At 41.1% G+C, this 16,591-nt stretch overlaps 1 protein-coding gene across 1 annotated transcript in view; it reads right to left on the reverse strand.

The window, feature by feature from the left end:
• The window catches only part of NLK (nemo like kinase), a 168,952-nt gene extending 155,788 nt beyond the window's left edge, over window positions 1–13,164 (reverse strand). The window contains exon 1 of the mRNA XM_044248332.1: window positions 11,679–13,164. Coding sequence (XP_044104267.1) covers window positions 11,679–12,136 — 458 coding nt within the window. The 5' untranslated portion in view covers window positions 12,137–13,164. The remainder of the gene's footprint in view (window positions 1–11,678) is intronic.
• Window positions 13,165–16,591: the final 3,427 nt, after the last annotated feature.

The raw sequence follows: 16,591 nt of genomic DNA on the forward strand, positions 1-16,591 counted from the left end.
TGAAGCGGAAGTGGGGCTCAATCTCAGGACCCTGAGACCATGACCTGAGCCAAAGGCAGAGGCATAACCCAATTGAGCCACCCAGGTGCCCCTGTAAATATTGTTTTTAATACAAGGAAGTCACTTTAATTGATATTCTTTGTCCTCGTAAATCTTCTGGGAAAAGAGCCCCTTAAACTAACTGTTGTACCTTTCTAAAATGTCTAACATATTGAAATGATATTTCAAAGTGTATTATAATTATTTTGATTTTTTAAAAGGATACACATAATATTCGTTTTGAATACTGGCTTTAATACCCACCCAGTTACCTTCATAATAATCCCAATTCCTGCAACATGTAGAACCTGGGAAAAGGAAAACAGAGGAAGCCAACCAATTAAACATGGTTGAAGTTCTCACCTAATTCTCTCGGGCAATTCAAACACAAATCAAGTATACATGTGTCCCTTTTCCTGCACAGTACCTACATTACTTGCCAATTTTTTTTGGCTTCTGGATTACTTTGAATAAAGTTCAAATTTCCCCACATCTGTATTACCAAAATTTTAGCCATATCAAGGTAAATATAGAAATCAACAGTTTCCTATTTTTAAAAACTAAAATGAGAGAGAGGTAGAGAAGAAAGGGGGGAAAAAACAACCAAAAACCTTTGCACCAGGCTGCCTGTTAACTTAGATGTGCAATGAGATAATCACCCGATAATTGCACCCTTTGGGTACTTCTGTACTGGTAAGATAATAAAGCGAAACAAAGTCACCTGGTTTATTTCAATTTACTTACACAATTTGCAAATCTGCTGCTCTCTGCCATGGTACATTAAGAAAATTAGCATGTAAGAAAAATCACCTGCTTATGCAAATTGGAGGATGGTTTTTATCCATGCAGACAGGAAAAAAAAAAAAAACAGCTGCAATCTGGGTCAAATGACTAATTTTATCTATTTGTTCAAATGTCTCTCTTCACCTTTTCTCTGTAGCTCAGAGCAAGAATTTTAGGTCAAGGAATGGATAAACAGTAAGTTTCTGTGTTGTCCATTCCCCTGTAAGGAGTTTGCTGCCTGACAATACTGAGCCCAACACTACTGAAATTGAAAACAAGACTGAGAACTTTATCTAGATAACAAAACCACAACACTGAGAGAGGAAAGAAATCAATGGAGGGTATCTGATCTAACTGGGAAGGAAAGCAAACATGGCAAGGATCAGGTACCAATTTTACCTTCTGGTACCTTAGGCAAACAAGGCTTCAGAAAAGAAAAAGAAAAGACTCCAAATGATTCAGGGCAGACAGGACAACTTCTCTACAGAGAGCATCATTCATTCCACTTTGCTCTATAAATGCACCCGGTCAAGATCTTCTGAGTCTAATATAAGTTAGATGAATGCATTCTTGGTAACTAATGACTTGGTAACTAAGGAATTCCTAGCATCTGCTGCAGGAATTCATCCTTTCCACTTAAAACTGACTTCCTCTCCAGGTCCAGGGTGGATCTAATTACTCCAAAAGTAATACTAACTCTACTGACATCATTTGTTCAGAAATCAGTATACAACCCAATAAAGGTCAAAGAGACTCTACTACTGTGCTGGACAATAAGGTAGTCAGTACACTTTATATATAAAAAAAAAGAATGTAAAATATCTACTTAATAATTTTCAAAGTAATAGCATGCTAAAATGACAATATTTTGGCTAAAGGTGTTAAATAAAAATATATTACTAAAATTAATTTCACCTGTTTCTTTACACATTTTTTAATGTGGCCACTAGAAAATTTTAAATCACATATGTGGCTTGCATTATGTATCTACTGGACAGTGCTGCTAGTTTGCTGAGGGCTTCTGTGAAAATGCTCCCTTTCTATTGTGTAGAAGCTTTAGGAAGTCACACTCCCGCTCTCTCTCTGGGCATTGTATGCCCAAATGGCTACAGCCTTAAAGCTGTGACACAGCTCATTTTGTGCTAGGTGAATCCGCCAACTAGTAAATTCCCTACCCAAATTCAGAATTTAAAGGAGATTCCTTTAAAAAGAGAGAGAGAGAGATAGATTTCTAAAAACGAGATACTGTAAATCAACTTGCTAATGTAAGCACTGGCCTCCAAATCACCATAGCTATTACTCACATGCACACAGAAAGACAAAGTATTTAATATTAAATTTCATTTAAAATTTTAAAAATCAGGGGCACCTGGGTGGCTCAGTGGGTTAGAGTCTCTGCCTTCAGCTCAGGTCATGATCCTAGAGTCCTGGGATGGAGCCCCGCATGGGGCTCTCTGCTCGGAAGGGAGCCTGCTTCCTCCTCTCTCCTCTCTCCCTGCCTGCCTCTCTGCCTACTTGTGATCTCTGTCAAATAAATAAAATCTTAAAAAAAAAAAAAAAATTAAAAATCACTCCAAATATTTAGGAAAGCAAGAATATAAATCTAGAATGCTAAAACGTAAAATATTACCAGAAAAACAGTATCAAATTTACATTTCAGAAGGAACTGATAGTCCATCTGCAAACAGGCAGGCTCTTCATAACTAAGTATGTATAATCCTTACCAGTAAACCAATAGAAGAAAATAAATGTCTTGGACAAACTGCACTTTTAAAATCTGATTCCGAATTTGAAAACTCTATGAAAGTCACCACACTGGAATAGGGTGACATTTATCTCATTCTTCCTTTAAATAATTTTAGAAGTTATTCAACATCTGTAGTCTTTTTTTTTTTTAAAGATTTTATTTATTTATTTATTTGTTTGTTTGTTTGACAGAGATCACAAGTAGACAGAGAGGCAGGCAGAGAGAGAGCAAGCTCCCTGCCGAGCAGAGAGCCCGATGCGGGACTTGATCCCAGGACCCTGAGATCATGACCTGAGCCGAAGGCAGCGGCTTAACCCACTGAGCCACCCAGGCGCCCCAACATCTGTAGTCTTGAAGAAAGGTGTCATATGGTCAATAACAGACTTGATTTGTCCACAAATAAAGCTATAATGCTTTGTAAATACTAATGCAATTTTATAATAGAAACTTAGGAAACACAGGCTTTTACAAATGAGGAAACCAAGACCCAGAAAACTTAAATAACTTTATCAAGGTCATAGGGTTGTTGGCAGCAAGGCAGGACCAGAACAAGTTGTCTCCTAACAAGTTTAGTTGAGTACTCTATTACCCTGTCATTAAAAAAATACTTCGCAAACAAATGGCACCTTGAACATGATAAACACTAAATTCTCTGGTTTATTAAACTGGAAATAAAAACTTGGGATTTGGGAGAATTTTATTAATAATAAAGCAGAATGCTGCTAATACTTAAGACATTCTTTTTTTTTTTTTAAGATTTTATTTATTTGACAGACATAGATCACAAGTAGGCAGAGAGGCAGGCAGAGAGAGGTGGAGAAGCAGGCTTCCTGCAGAGCAGAGCAGAGAGCCTGATGCGGGGGGCTCGATCCGAGGACTCTGGGATCATGACCTGAGCCGAAGTCAGAAGCTTTAACCCACTGAGCCACCCAGGTGCCCGAAGACATTCTTTAGAATCAAATGTGTATACACACACACACACACACACACACACACAACACACACACATTTATATATCAGAGAGGAAAAAAAAACACATACACAATCGTGCTCTCGTTTCCGTAGTGTAGTGGTTATCACGTTCGCCTGACACAATCATGCTCTCAAATACCATTAATGACCTACCTGCTAAATTCAATGGTCTTTTCTCCCCATCATTTTCTTTGACTTTTTTTTATCTGTACCAAAGATCTCTCCCATCTTCCTAACAATCTTCTGCCATGCATAGGTTGTCAATCACTATGAACACATTTTCCTATCTGACTGCCCTTTAGTTCTGCCTCCAATAATTTCCACCGACAACTGAGAACATTCCCTAAGGCTCAGGCCTCAGCTACCTCCACTCTCTCTTTATATATCAAAATATACACATATGTATCTCTGAACAAGTCACTCTCTAATCTTAAAAACTTTCCATAGTTGCCATTGCCAGTATTTCAACTTTTTTCATTATCACCCCCTCCAAGGAGCCTTTTTAGATATTTTTCCCCCGGACTCCCCATGAAATTTTAACACCATAGATATGCCATACATTTGTTATGTATACACGTGCTTTATTCATAAAAAGTGTAAGCTTTGCCCCTCTCCCACTACCAGTGGTCTCTTCAGCAGAACACTCCAACTTCCGGGTCCAGCTTTAGTTTGTGCCACCCTATCACCTCCCACCCTCTCCACGGCACTTTAATTTCCGTAACTCCAGCCCTACAGTCTCTTGTGTAGGAACACATACATCTAGAATGCTCTTCCCCATTAGCTCTGGTTCTTGAAACTCAGTTGAGATATTACCTCTTCTAGAAAACATTCATACCAGGGCGCCTGGGTGGCTCAGTGGGTTAAAGCCTCTGCCCTCGGCTCAGGTCATGATCCCAGGGTCCTGGGATCGACCCCACATGGGGTCGAAAGAAAGAAAGAAAGAAAGAAAAAAAAATTTATGCCTTCCACAGAAATCCCTCCTGTTTCCGTAATATCCAGGGAATATCTCTATTGAATCATATCTACTACTACATATCGACTACTATTGTATCAATGGAATGAATTATAATTATCCATTTATGAGTCTCTTTCTTCCACTAGATCATAATCTTCTTTAAATCCCTCTCATCACCAATAAATAAGTATTGTAAGAACAAGTGAAAATATATCCTCATTTTTTTTTCTTTTTTTTTAAGATTTCATTTCTTTACCTGACAGAGACAGAGAACACAAGCAGGGGGAGCACACAGAGGGAGAGAGAGAAGCAGGCTCCTCACGGAGCAGAGAACCTGATGCAGGGCTTGGTCCCAGGACCCTGGGATCATGATCTGAGCTGAAGACAGACACTTAACTGACTAACCCACCCAGGGACCCCATCCTTTTGTTTTTATTTCAAATTGAATTTCAACTCTCCATCAAGACTCCCTGAAAGCAGGGATGTATTATTTTACACCCTGTTTACTTAACTGTAAGCTCCTTTAGGGCAGTATCATAACTAAACTCTACATGCCAGTACAAGCAAAGAATAGATAATAGCAGAAGCTTGACAGAGTTTGTAAAATTATTTACAGAACTAAATATCCTCATTAGAGTCTACAGTGGTACTGGGCCATAGCAGGTTGATAATAAAAATACACTGACTAGTGAGTTCCAGCAATGTCAAAACCCTCTGTCTGATAGTAGATATGATTCAATTAGACAAACTAATTCAAAACTCAGATATGAAGCTAGGTATAAGTAAAGACAGCCAATCATAATCAATGACAGACATCACTGTACACACTTCCTCTACTCACACCATTATACTTAACTGTTGGAGTACAACTCAATAGTTTCCTTAGTTTCCTTTTCATAATGCCAGAGTGCTAGAATTTTTTCCAATGTCTCTTGGTTAGGTATCTTAGAACTACCAAGTCTATGATGACGTGTCACATGCTTATTGACAGTATTACAACTGTTGCCTCAGGCACTCTCTGTGTTATCCCTAAGCAACAACCGGATCAAACTGACAAACTGTGTTAGTTAGGAAATCACTGTTGATCTGCATTAGATGACCCAATCAACAAATAATTCACTGGAGTATTATGGATGCACAGGGAATCATAAATATAACCCAAACAGAACTTTATAATGAAAGAGCTTCTACCCAGTCACTTCTTTCCATTTGGTTGGATGACAAATGAGAAAGTTTCTTTGGCCTTCACAATTACCATCAAAAAAATAAAACTAGCATAAAAAAAGAAATATACATTACATAAACAGTTGATCCTTTAACTGCTAGAACATCAGCAAATCTAATAAAAACAACCAAGAACAGTCACTCAATTCTACAATATAGAAGTCAATGAAAACTCTAATACACCAAGTTGTGAAGATAATGAAATATTCCAATACTGTATTAGAGGATGGCCTTCTGTATCATGGAACAACATTTCTATAATTGCTCATGGTAAAGCCCCAGAAACCCCAAAACTTAAATTCAAACAAACATTCAGTTAATACATTTTGCAAATATTCTTCTTCCAGCAAGCATCTGAAAGCTAACTTTATCTGCCCCCATCTTTTCTTCAGAACATGTACTGGTGGTACTAAGTGATGCCTAAAAAAGTGGGATGTAGTGGTGTCTGAGTGGCTAAGTCAGTTCAGCACCTGCCTTCAACCCAGATCATGATCTCAGGATCCTGGGATCAAGCGCCCCGAGATGAGCTCCCAGCTTAGTGGGAAGCCTGCTTCTCCCCCTTTCTCTGCCACTCCCCCGTTTATGCTTTCTCTCATTCTCTCTCTCAAATAAATAAATAAAATCTTTTTTTTAAAGTTGCATGTAGTTTTGAAGGATATTGTTGTTTTAGCTTGTTTGAAACGGCAATTCTTTCTGAAACGTTTTTTCTTAATAAAAAATATTTATCTTTCTTTCTAAGCTAGTAATCAGTAACATAAAATTTCTGTCCAAGAATAAAATGAGTTTCTTTTGTTGTGAATAAAAGGAGTTCTTTTGTTGTATTGTGGTTTTATTTTATTTTTGGTTTTTAAATATAATTTGGAAAAATCTTGTCAGGAGCCAAGTACAAAATGACTTCCAATGTTAAAGGCTATAGCGTTTGTATTGCCAAAAAACCAGTTCATTATCATTAGATTGTGCTACTTTTATTCTCTCTGACTTCTCTACTTTATGACCATGAACTTGCAGTTTCTAAAAGTAAATTCGTTTGTAGTTAAAATTAACAATATAGATTTCCACATTTCTAGTTTCACACGGATGCTTTGTTATGTCTAGAAGAGAGACCGTTTCCTTTTTATGGTGCAGGCTCTGCTTCTTCAAAGCTCTTTTCACAAAGCAGAGCACACCAACCCCCCCCCACCACCACCAATGAATCCAGCTGTGGCAGTTAATCCTGGCCGATAGAGAAACTTCTCAATACTACAAATTCTTAAACTGTAAAACACAGTTAACAGAATATACTCCAGTATACTTTTTTTTTTTTAACTCCAGTATACTTTCTAATGCAACTAACTCTAGGATTTTCCCCAAACATATCCCAAAAGCACCCATTTTTCCAAACTAAAGCTGGCTATCCGAGGCGTAAAAGGACCAAAGAAAACATCACAAAAAAATGATGCCTCTAATTTTCACAAGATGAGCAAGCTAGATGATATCTGCCACACATGAGAATTTACACTGAATAATTTTTCATTAAATCACACATATTTCCCCCACCTCACTGGGATCTTCTTTAGCAATTCACACTCTTACATCCAAACACAAGTAAAATGAGATTCCACTAAAGCTGAACTTTGACGATAAGAATGTCCTTCATTTGTTACATTCTGAGAAAGAAAAAATTAATTTCCTTCCCACTACATAAATCCATAATACTTTCTAAAACAGTGCAGATGAACTGACTAGAATACCTGCAAAGTCCATGCAAACATGTATTTTGTATATTTTAATGTGTTTTTTTTAATTGTTAATTAATAACAGATACATAGCACATAGCACAACTAAGGGGCACTTTATGGTATGTGAAGTCATGCTTCCAAAAACGGTCTGCATGTTGTTGATTTCACCTGATAAATCTGGCCATACATGAAGCCACTGCTCCATACATTAACACAACAGGTTTTTTTCTACCAACAATAACTACAATAAAAACAGCTAACATTCACTGAATGCTTACTGTATGCTATACAGTGTAATCATTGGTTTACAAGGATTATCTCATTTAATCCTCATACCAATCCTAGGAGAGGTGCTATTATTATCCTCATTTTATAATGAGAAACAGAGAGGTTAAACAATTTATTAAGATGACACAGCTAGTAAGTAAGTATCACTACAGTGACACTGAAGTTTTGAAAGACCGACATAAAAGTAACCCACTGAAGATATTAGAATAATAAAATTCAAAGTTCTCCAACTTTACCTGGAGTACAAAGAGAAGAGACCAAATGAATCCCAGGATCTTTGATCTTTCAATTAATCAGATAAATTAAAAACCAAAACACTAATATTCTTTTTTTTTTTTTTTTTAAAGGTTTTATTTATTTATTTGACAGAGAGAGAGCACAAGCAGGCAGAGAGGCAGGCAGAGAGAGAGGAGGAAGCAGGCTCCCTGCTGAGCAGAGAACCCGATGCGGGCCTCGATCCCAGGACCCTGAGATCATGACCTGAGCCGAAGGCAGCGGCTTAACCCACTGAGCCACCCAGGCGCCCAAAACACTAATATTCTAAGTGGAAGCTTTTCCCAGACTCATTATCAAGGTGGCACTATGTGCCATTAATCCAATCAGTATTTCAGGTTGTCATTGATAAAACTGGTCGAGTTTAGCAGTCCCCAAACCTCTCTCATGTGGTCAACTTCCTCCAACTCTCAAAATTATACACTTCATGAGTCCCTGAAGCCTTATGCTATAACACTTTTTGTTCCAAGGTTGTCACATTTTTAAGTTTAAGGAGTACATTTTCCTCTGGCCAATGTGAACTATGGACAAATAGGTATTTATATTATCCTCACCAAATGACTGAGGTTTCCATTTGCGGGTTGTTTTGTGTTTTGGTTTTTCATTACGAAAATGTCCATATGGACGTCTGAAGACCTGACATCTGATAAAGGAAGGTCAAATTATATATGATGCTTTGATAACCCATGAACAATATTCTGTCATTGGAATGAATGTATCTCAGGCTACCACATGATCATATTACCAGGTAAACTAGAACCCTTACTTTGAGATAAAATACAGCAGACAGTTGTTAAAGAAACCTTAATTGAACTGTCAAAGCACCATCTTTACCAGCAAGCTAATAGGTAATTCACTACTTTTACACAACTGTCCAATACTGATAAGTTATTCCAATAGTTAAATTCAACAGAGAGATAAATCAAGGATGGTTGACTAAACTGTTCAGTGATAAATCTGACTGGTAAAATGCTATACCACTTCTATATCTTTCCGTGTCTACACAGAGGAAAAACAGGATCTCTCAAAATTACATGCAATGTTTTCAGCCATCAGTTAGTAATTTTAGGTCCACATCCAGAAAAAGACTTAAGAGCAAAAGCAGTTTCCTTTTGTGTAGTAACCCAAAAGAAAAATACTTGCAAAATGCATTAAATAAATAAAAGAATCTAAGTAAATCTTACGATGCCCAAGTAGTCATATGGGAAATTTTTTATGTCCCATTTTAATCATTTTAAAAAAGAGTTTCAGGTCCATTAAGTGTTCCCTAAATTAAAAAGAAAATTATGGTTCAGCTAGTTAATATGTAAAAAAAAAAAAAAAAAAACCTCACTAATATCTTTAGCTTGGGTTTCAGAATACTAGTGCAATTCACTCTGGTTTGGTGTTCAAATCACTAGTTTTAACAATTTTACTCAGGTTATATAGCAGTTAAATTCCAAATGTAATAAGCAATTCAGACAGCAAGTCATCAATATGTAAATATAAAAATAGAAAAGGATTCGCATACTAGAACACACACCTGGAAGTCTTCCTTTTTTTCATACTGAATTGTACTTCACCTGTAACAACTGATTAAAAACACTCAATGCAGCTAACCGGAAAAAATGTGGTTAAAGAAGAAAAGAACCTGACCAGGAGATCAAGTAATCAAGCAGCAAAGATTCCACAGCACTGTGTTAAGTGCAGGGGAGAAAAAGATGTACTCTGGTACATACAGTCCGTACCCTCAAGGGGCTTACAAATGTTGTGAGACAAGGCAAACACAAAACAACCGGCATAAAACAGAAGATGGTGTACAGAGGAGGTACACTTCAAGCACAAGGAATGAACTCTGCTGGTGATGGAAGGGGTCAATCAATGAAAGAATACAGAATGGACTCAAATCAAAACCATTCGGTTTTTCATATGAAAATACTTCAGAAGAGGTACTACCAGAATGTTTGCTGTAGGAGATGTTTCAGCACTCCAGTTTCTCACCTTCTACCCCATAAAAAGAATCTTTACCTTTAGCACGGGCTTGAAGCGAAAACTTCTACAAGTCATATCATCTTTCGAGAAAAATGTAGAACAGTTTTAGAATACAATGTGAATGCTGCAATCCACTTCCCCTTCAGTAGCTCTAGTTCTTAGCATTGTATGTAAAGCACTAAAATGAAAGAGAGCATCCAGGTCTAAGAAAATCCAAACAAATTCTCAGCCAGTAGATGACAAAATTTAAAGCAAGGAACCACCTTTTTCCTGTCTACACCCCCCCAGGCCCCACAGCTTCAATCCTCAAGTGTTAGGCAAGGAATGGAAGTTCACAGTGCAATCCCTGGAGATAGGATATGGAAGAGATGAAAGCAGGAACAGACAGGTCCCTGAGCAGACTGACTGAAGAGGCACCATTACGGGCTACACTCCTTCCCACCAGGAATCCCATACACCTTGGAGGGAGCACTGCAGCAACCTCCTTGGAGAGCTAGCTGGGAAAACACTAGACCCGACTAATTTAAAAACAAAACAAGGCAAAACAAAACAAAAACAGGTCACATTGTAGTCTAGATTATAAAATCTGAAATATAAAGATGCCCAGATACAAAGCAAACATGACACTTGTATCAATTACAGCCTGAAAAACAATGACAAAAGGAGACATTTACCAGGCTAGTTCCAAAGAGTTCATTTTCCTGTGGTGATGGGGGCTTTTCTAGACATTAACAAGAATCTATTTTTGAATGCACTGAAAACATTAATTCATTTGTCCACACCAGATTACTTAACCCTTGAGAAAAAAATTCAGTTTGTTCTAGTTTTGACAGCAACAGGCCCTACAATGATAAATTCATTTTATTACAGACTACTAAGAAGAGCAAATAGACAAAATGTGGCATTTAAGAAGCACTCAAGACTTTTAAAAATACCCTAGCACTAGCCAAAGTGAAGCAGTTTCATGTGTTTAAAAAGTATACTACTTCAGCAACCCACCAAGGGATAACAGCAACTTAAGAGACACTAAATGACACTAGAACATTACACAGAATGTGGGCCACGGCATAGCTACAGTCTACTGACCTCATTTGTGGTACTCATGTGTGATGCTATATTTAATGCATTCTTATCAAAAAGCTCAAGCTACATACTTCCCAACTGTAGCTTTATGATTTAAAATAAACCACTCAAGCAATGACTTAACTGGTTCAAGTATGAACCCTATCTTCCTTCTGGGGATCAAGATCACGGGGAAAAAGGAGAGTGAAGTACTTATGCAGAGTATGACCCAATGACAAGACTATTATAAGGAATCAAGTTTGGGTCATCTGTGACATCTGCAGCAATTGAGCAACTGATTCAAACTCCATCCAACCTAAGAGACGACCAAGGTCTGTAGCAATACACATTTCATACATCCACCCAATTATCCTATATTCAGTGGCTTGCTTAGGTTCTAAACCAAAAGTCGGGTAGACAGCAAACATGTGTGTGAATCCTCAGAGGGTGTTCTCTCCCATGATTTCCCAGGACTCGAAAACATAAGCCCAGCCAGCCAACACACTGGGCCTCTGGTTGAGGGTGGCTTCCTTCAGTTGACGCGCTCCACTTCGGTCAACATGGAGAGAAGCATGACTTGTTGACGCGCCCAATCACAACCATGAGAAGAAACCACGAGAAGTTGCGTTCTTCTTTTGATACTCACCAGACAACACCAAAGGCTCCATATCCAATAGGTCTATCCGGCTCAATATCCAGCTGCTGCTGTGGATGATGCGAGTGTTGATGGTGGTGCGCCTTAACTGTAGCAGCTGCGGCAGCCTGTACCTGAGCTGGGGCTGCTGCAGCTGGTCCAGGAGCCTGACCCGGTGCAGGTGATGGGAAATATGGCTGTTGTTGCCCAGGGTTTAACATGGCTGCAGCTGCGGCCGCGGCTGCGGCTGCCGCAGCTGCCGAAGAGGTATGCTGCTGTACAGGGTGGACAGCGGCAGCAGACCCCGGATGAAGATGGTGTTGAGGGTGGTGGTGGTGGTGAAGGTGAGGAGGAGGGAGGTGCGGAAGGTGGTGGTGATGGTGGTGGTGGTGACCTGCTGCTGCTGCAGATGTACCGCCATTGTAAGCCGCCATCATTTTTGCGTTGGCTCTTGCACCACAAAGAGACATTCAAAAAAATGCCCTTTGATGGGAAAGCAAACTGGGTCAAGCTGTCATTTGGCCATTTAAAAATGAAGAAAAACCACTCACTCCACCTCAAAAAACATGGAGCGTAACTGGCTTTATGTCTTCATCAGTCAATCCAAACAAGTTAGAGGATCTTGGTGTTTAGTTTTGGGGTGAGCGTGTGTGGAAGGGAGTGGACTGCCAAAAAAAAAAAAAAAAAGAAAGAAAAGAAAAGAAAAAAAGAAGAAAAAGAAAAAGAAAAAGGAAAGGAAAAAGGAAAAGAAAAGAAAAAGGAAAAGGGACCCCTTCCCCCCAGGTTTCCTGCCACAAGTGGGTACTAAAACTCCATCCTTAATTGGGGGGAGGTTCCAACTTTGAATGTGGGAATAAAGGCCAAACCTCCCGACCCCCTGAACTCCACACACGAAAAGGATCAGGTAACACGCCACCTTTGGAATCTTGTAAGAGGTTTGACTCATCTACCCCTTCCATTCCCACATCCTTTTCTAAACACCTACCACCTCCTCAAAAATACAATTTTATAAAAAAAAAAATTAAATAAAAAAAAATTCCAACCACCCCAATTATAAAGATGGGGGGAAAATTTTTAGGGAAACCAGCTTCCCCCCCCTCGAACTCTCAGGCCTTCCTACATCTCCCCCTACTCCTAGTCAGGCTGACCTGATTGGAGGGGGGTACTAAACTTTCCAGAACAGAAAAGAGCCAGGGAAGGAGGCAGGAGGGACAGGGTAAGCAGAGCAGGCGACAGGGCAGGACGGAGAGGAGAAAAGAGAACCGGGGCAAAGTAAAGGTAAGGAGGAATGAAAGAGAGGTGGGCAACACTCGGACGCCCAGACAGAGGGAACCGCCCCGGGATGAGGTTAGGGTCCCGGGGCCAAAGAATAGGAGCCCCGGGAGGCGGGCGGGGTGCAGTCGGAAGCGGGCTGACTCCTGCCCCCGCCGCCGGCTGCTTCTGCTGAAGAGGGTTGGGGGGGAGAGCGGGTGGGTCCCCCCGCGCGACGGCCCCCGCAGGGCTCAAGGCTGCTCCGTCTCCCCCCCTCCCCCCCACCCGGCTTCCCGTCCCCGCGGCCGCTTTCTCCTCAGTCGCTGCCGGCCGCTTTCTCCTCAGCCGCCGCCTCCTCAGCCGCCGGTGCCGCCGCGGCCGGACTCACCTCCCCTAGCAAAGCCGGATAGAGCGGAGCCAGCGGCGGACACGCGCAACCAGCCACCGAGGCCCCGCCCCCGCCTCACACTGACCGGCTGCCCTAGCCAATCCACGCCCACCTGTCTGCGTCTGCCTCCAATCCTGGGCCCGTAGCTTCAGACAGGCGCACTGTTCGGCCAGTGGCAACAAGGTGTGGGTCTCCTGGGGAAATCCCGCCCCCGATCCGGGATGGGCAGATAGAGAGACCAATCAAAGGCAGAGTTTGGCCTGACCGACAAGACTAAAAGCGAATTAAAACCCAAAGATCTCCGTGACATTTTCTTTCGCCTCTCTCCGCTTTTCTTTTTCTTCTTTTATTTTTTTGGCAGGAGCAGGAAGCTGCGTGCTAATCCCGCCCGCAAAAGCTGGAAGAGAGGGTGGAATAAAAGAACCAATTATGAGCCGGAGACCAAGAACAGATCAACCAATCCTTGGCTTGAAGACGAAGTGGGATGGGACGGGGGCCAGATAGACACTTGATTTGACAAATGGAAAAAAAGATTGATCTCGGTCCCACCCTTCAGGTCTACTACAGGTCAGGATTGTGGAGAATTCTCTGTCGTATCAGAGACGACCTCTTTGGGGGCGGGGCCAAATTAAAGGGGTGTGGTCTAAGGAGAGGTGGGCGGGATTGAGACTTAGAAGGCGGAGTCCCAATCGTCGCTGGTCCATTGATGGGAGCCATGTCTTATCCCTTCTTAAGTCAAGTGTGGAGAAGAAAGAGGGGGAGCAAAAAGGGATGTCGAACTTCAGAAACTCAAGGTCCAAGCTTATCCAACAAGACAGTCACAGAAGAAACTCAGTAGACGGGTAGTTCATAGCCTGTGGCTGGTCCTCCATGGCGAATCCTGATCTTGGCAAAAAGAGGTGATGTCTCCAGCATTCACCTCTCCACTCAAATGGATGATAAGGCTATTGATACAAACTAAAGCAACATAAGTAATAAACTTAACCACAAAGATCGTAATTTTCTCTTGTATTTTCTGAGTTTTCGTCATTGAAATCTTACTAAAATAACATCTTTTCCCTATCACATAACCACACTTACTTTGAATTTTCCTTTAAAATATGAAATAATAAGCTCCCAGAACCTTATTTTTATGAAAACTGCACTCAAAACCCTGGAGATCAGCTTTGACTTCTCTTTGCCTGCCCACTCCTTCCCTTCTAATCAATCATCACGTCTTAAACACTTTAAAACACTTCTAGGGGTGCCTGAGTGGCTCAGTGGGTTAAGCCACTGCCTCCAGCTCAGGTCATGATCTTAGGATCCTGGGATCCAGCCCCACATTGGGCTCTCTGCTCAACAGGGAGCCTGCTTCTCCCCGCACCCCACTTCTCTCTGCCTGCCTCTCTGCCTACTTGTAATTTCTCTCTCTGTCAAATAAATAAATAAGATCTTTTAGGGGCGCCTGGGTGGCTCAGTCCTTAAGCGTCTGCCTTCTGCTGGGGTCATGATCCCAGGGTCCTGGGATAGAGTCCTGCATCGGGCTCCCTGCTCAACAGGAAGCCTGCTTCTCCCTCTCTCACTCCGGTGCTGTGTTCCTTCTCTCGCTGTGTCTCTCTCTGTCAAATAAATAAATAAAAATCTTTTTTAAAAAAAGATCTTTTTAAAAAACAACAACAAACTTCTAAACACTGCCCTTTCTCCCCAGTTAGGACACTAGTACCCCAATTTATGTCACTAGTATCTTTAACTAGTATCTCCCTGCCTGCAGGCTAGCACCCCTCTATTCCATCCTCCACTGAGAGTAGAGCAATCTCTTAAAAACACAAGTCTGACCACGCCCCCACCTTTGAAAAAAGCCAATTAATTGCACTGTTAGATCTGGTTCTCATCTTGCTCAATAACCTTATCTATCACCTCCACCCTCTATACTTCAGACCTTCTGAACTTTCAGTTCCACAAATAGTCTGTGGCTTCTAAGCCTTCATGCATATCTTTTGCCCCAAACACTCCCCATCCACCCTCCACTCTTTTAATCTATCATTCAGATGAATTTTACTTTTCACATAAATTTTATGTTTTTCTTTTTTTTCTGGAAAAATTTTCCTGACTTTGTTGTAGAGTATGTATCTCTGTTATGTATCTCTACTGCACTGCCTCCCTTGTAGCACTGAAAACTCTATATTTTAATTGTTTATTAAGTCTGACCAGGACTGAAAGCTGGTCTGTCCCACTCTGCGCTGTATGCCCAGTTCCTGGGGAAGTGTCTTAAAAGGTGGAGATAGGGGCGCCTGGGTGACTCATTGGGTTAAGTCTCTGCCTTCGTCTCAGGTTATGATCTCAGGGTCCTGGGATCAAGCCCCGCATCAGGCTCTCTGCTCAGCGGGGAGTCTGCTTCCCCCCTCTCTCTGCCTGCCTCTCTGCCAACTTGTGATTTCTCTCTCCATCAAATGAATGAAATCTTTAAAAAATAAATAAATAAAAAGTAAAAAAAAAAAAGGTGGAGACACTTATTTTTTTTTAAATATTTTATTTATTTATTTGACAGACAGAGATCACAAGTAGGCAGAGAGGCGGGCAGAGACAGAGAGGGGAGGAAGCAGGCTCCCCGCCAAACAGAGAGCCCGATGTGGGGCTCTATCCCAGAACCCTGGAACCATGACCTGAGCCGAAGGCAGAGGCTTTAACCCACTGAGCCACCCAGGCGCCCCAGGTGGAGACACTTACTAAGAAGTTGCACAAGTTATTGGTGTGGTGGATACCAATGCAAGCTCTGCCATTTACTAGCTCTGGGACTTCGGCAGTTTAACTAACCTTCCTCAGTCTCAGCTGTCTCAACTGAAAATGAAAATAAAGTGTGCCTCATCAAATCGAGTTGAGGGTTAAAGGAGGTCATGTATTTAAAAGTTCTTAGCAGTGGCGCCTGGGTGGCTCAGTGGGTTGAAGCCTCTGCCTTCATCTCAGGTCATGATCCCAGGGTCCCGGGATCAAGTCCCGCATCAGGCTCTCTGCTCAGCAGGGAACCTGCTTCCTCCTCTCTCTCTGCCTGCCTCTCTGACTACTTGAGATCTCTGCCTGTCAAATAAATAAAATCTTAAAAAAAAAAGTTCTTGGCAAGTAGTAAAAGTTCAAAATATGTTAATTTTCCTTCCCTATCCCCATCCTCACATAATATTTAAGATATCTTTCCAATTTCCCAATGTGTATCAGCCTCCTCCAAGGTAGTTTCCTAGAAGCTTCTTAGAAATGCAGGGTCTTGGGTTCTACCCCAGATCTACTGAATCAGAATCTCATGGGCAGGAATCTG

This window comes from Neovison vison, chromosome 5 (assembly GCF_020171115.1).
Source record: "Neovison vison isolate M4711 chromosome 5, ASM_NN_V1, whole genome shotgun sequence".
NCBI classification, from domain to species: domain Eukaryota; kingdom Metazoa; phylum Chordata; class Mammalia; order Carnivora; family Mustelidae; genus Neogale; species Neogale vison.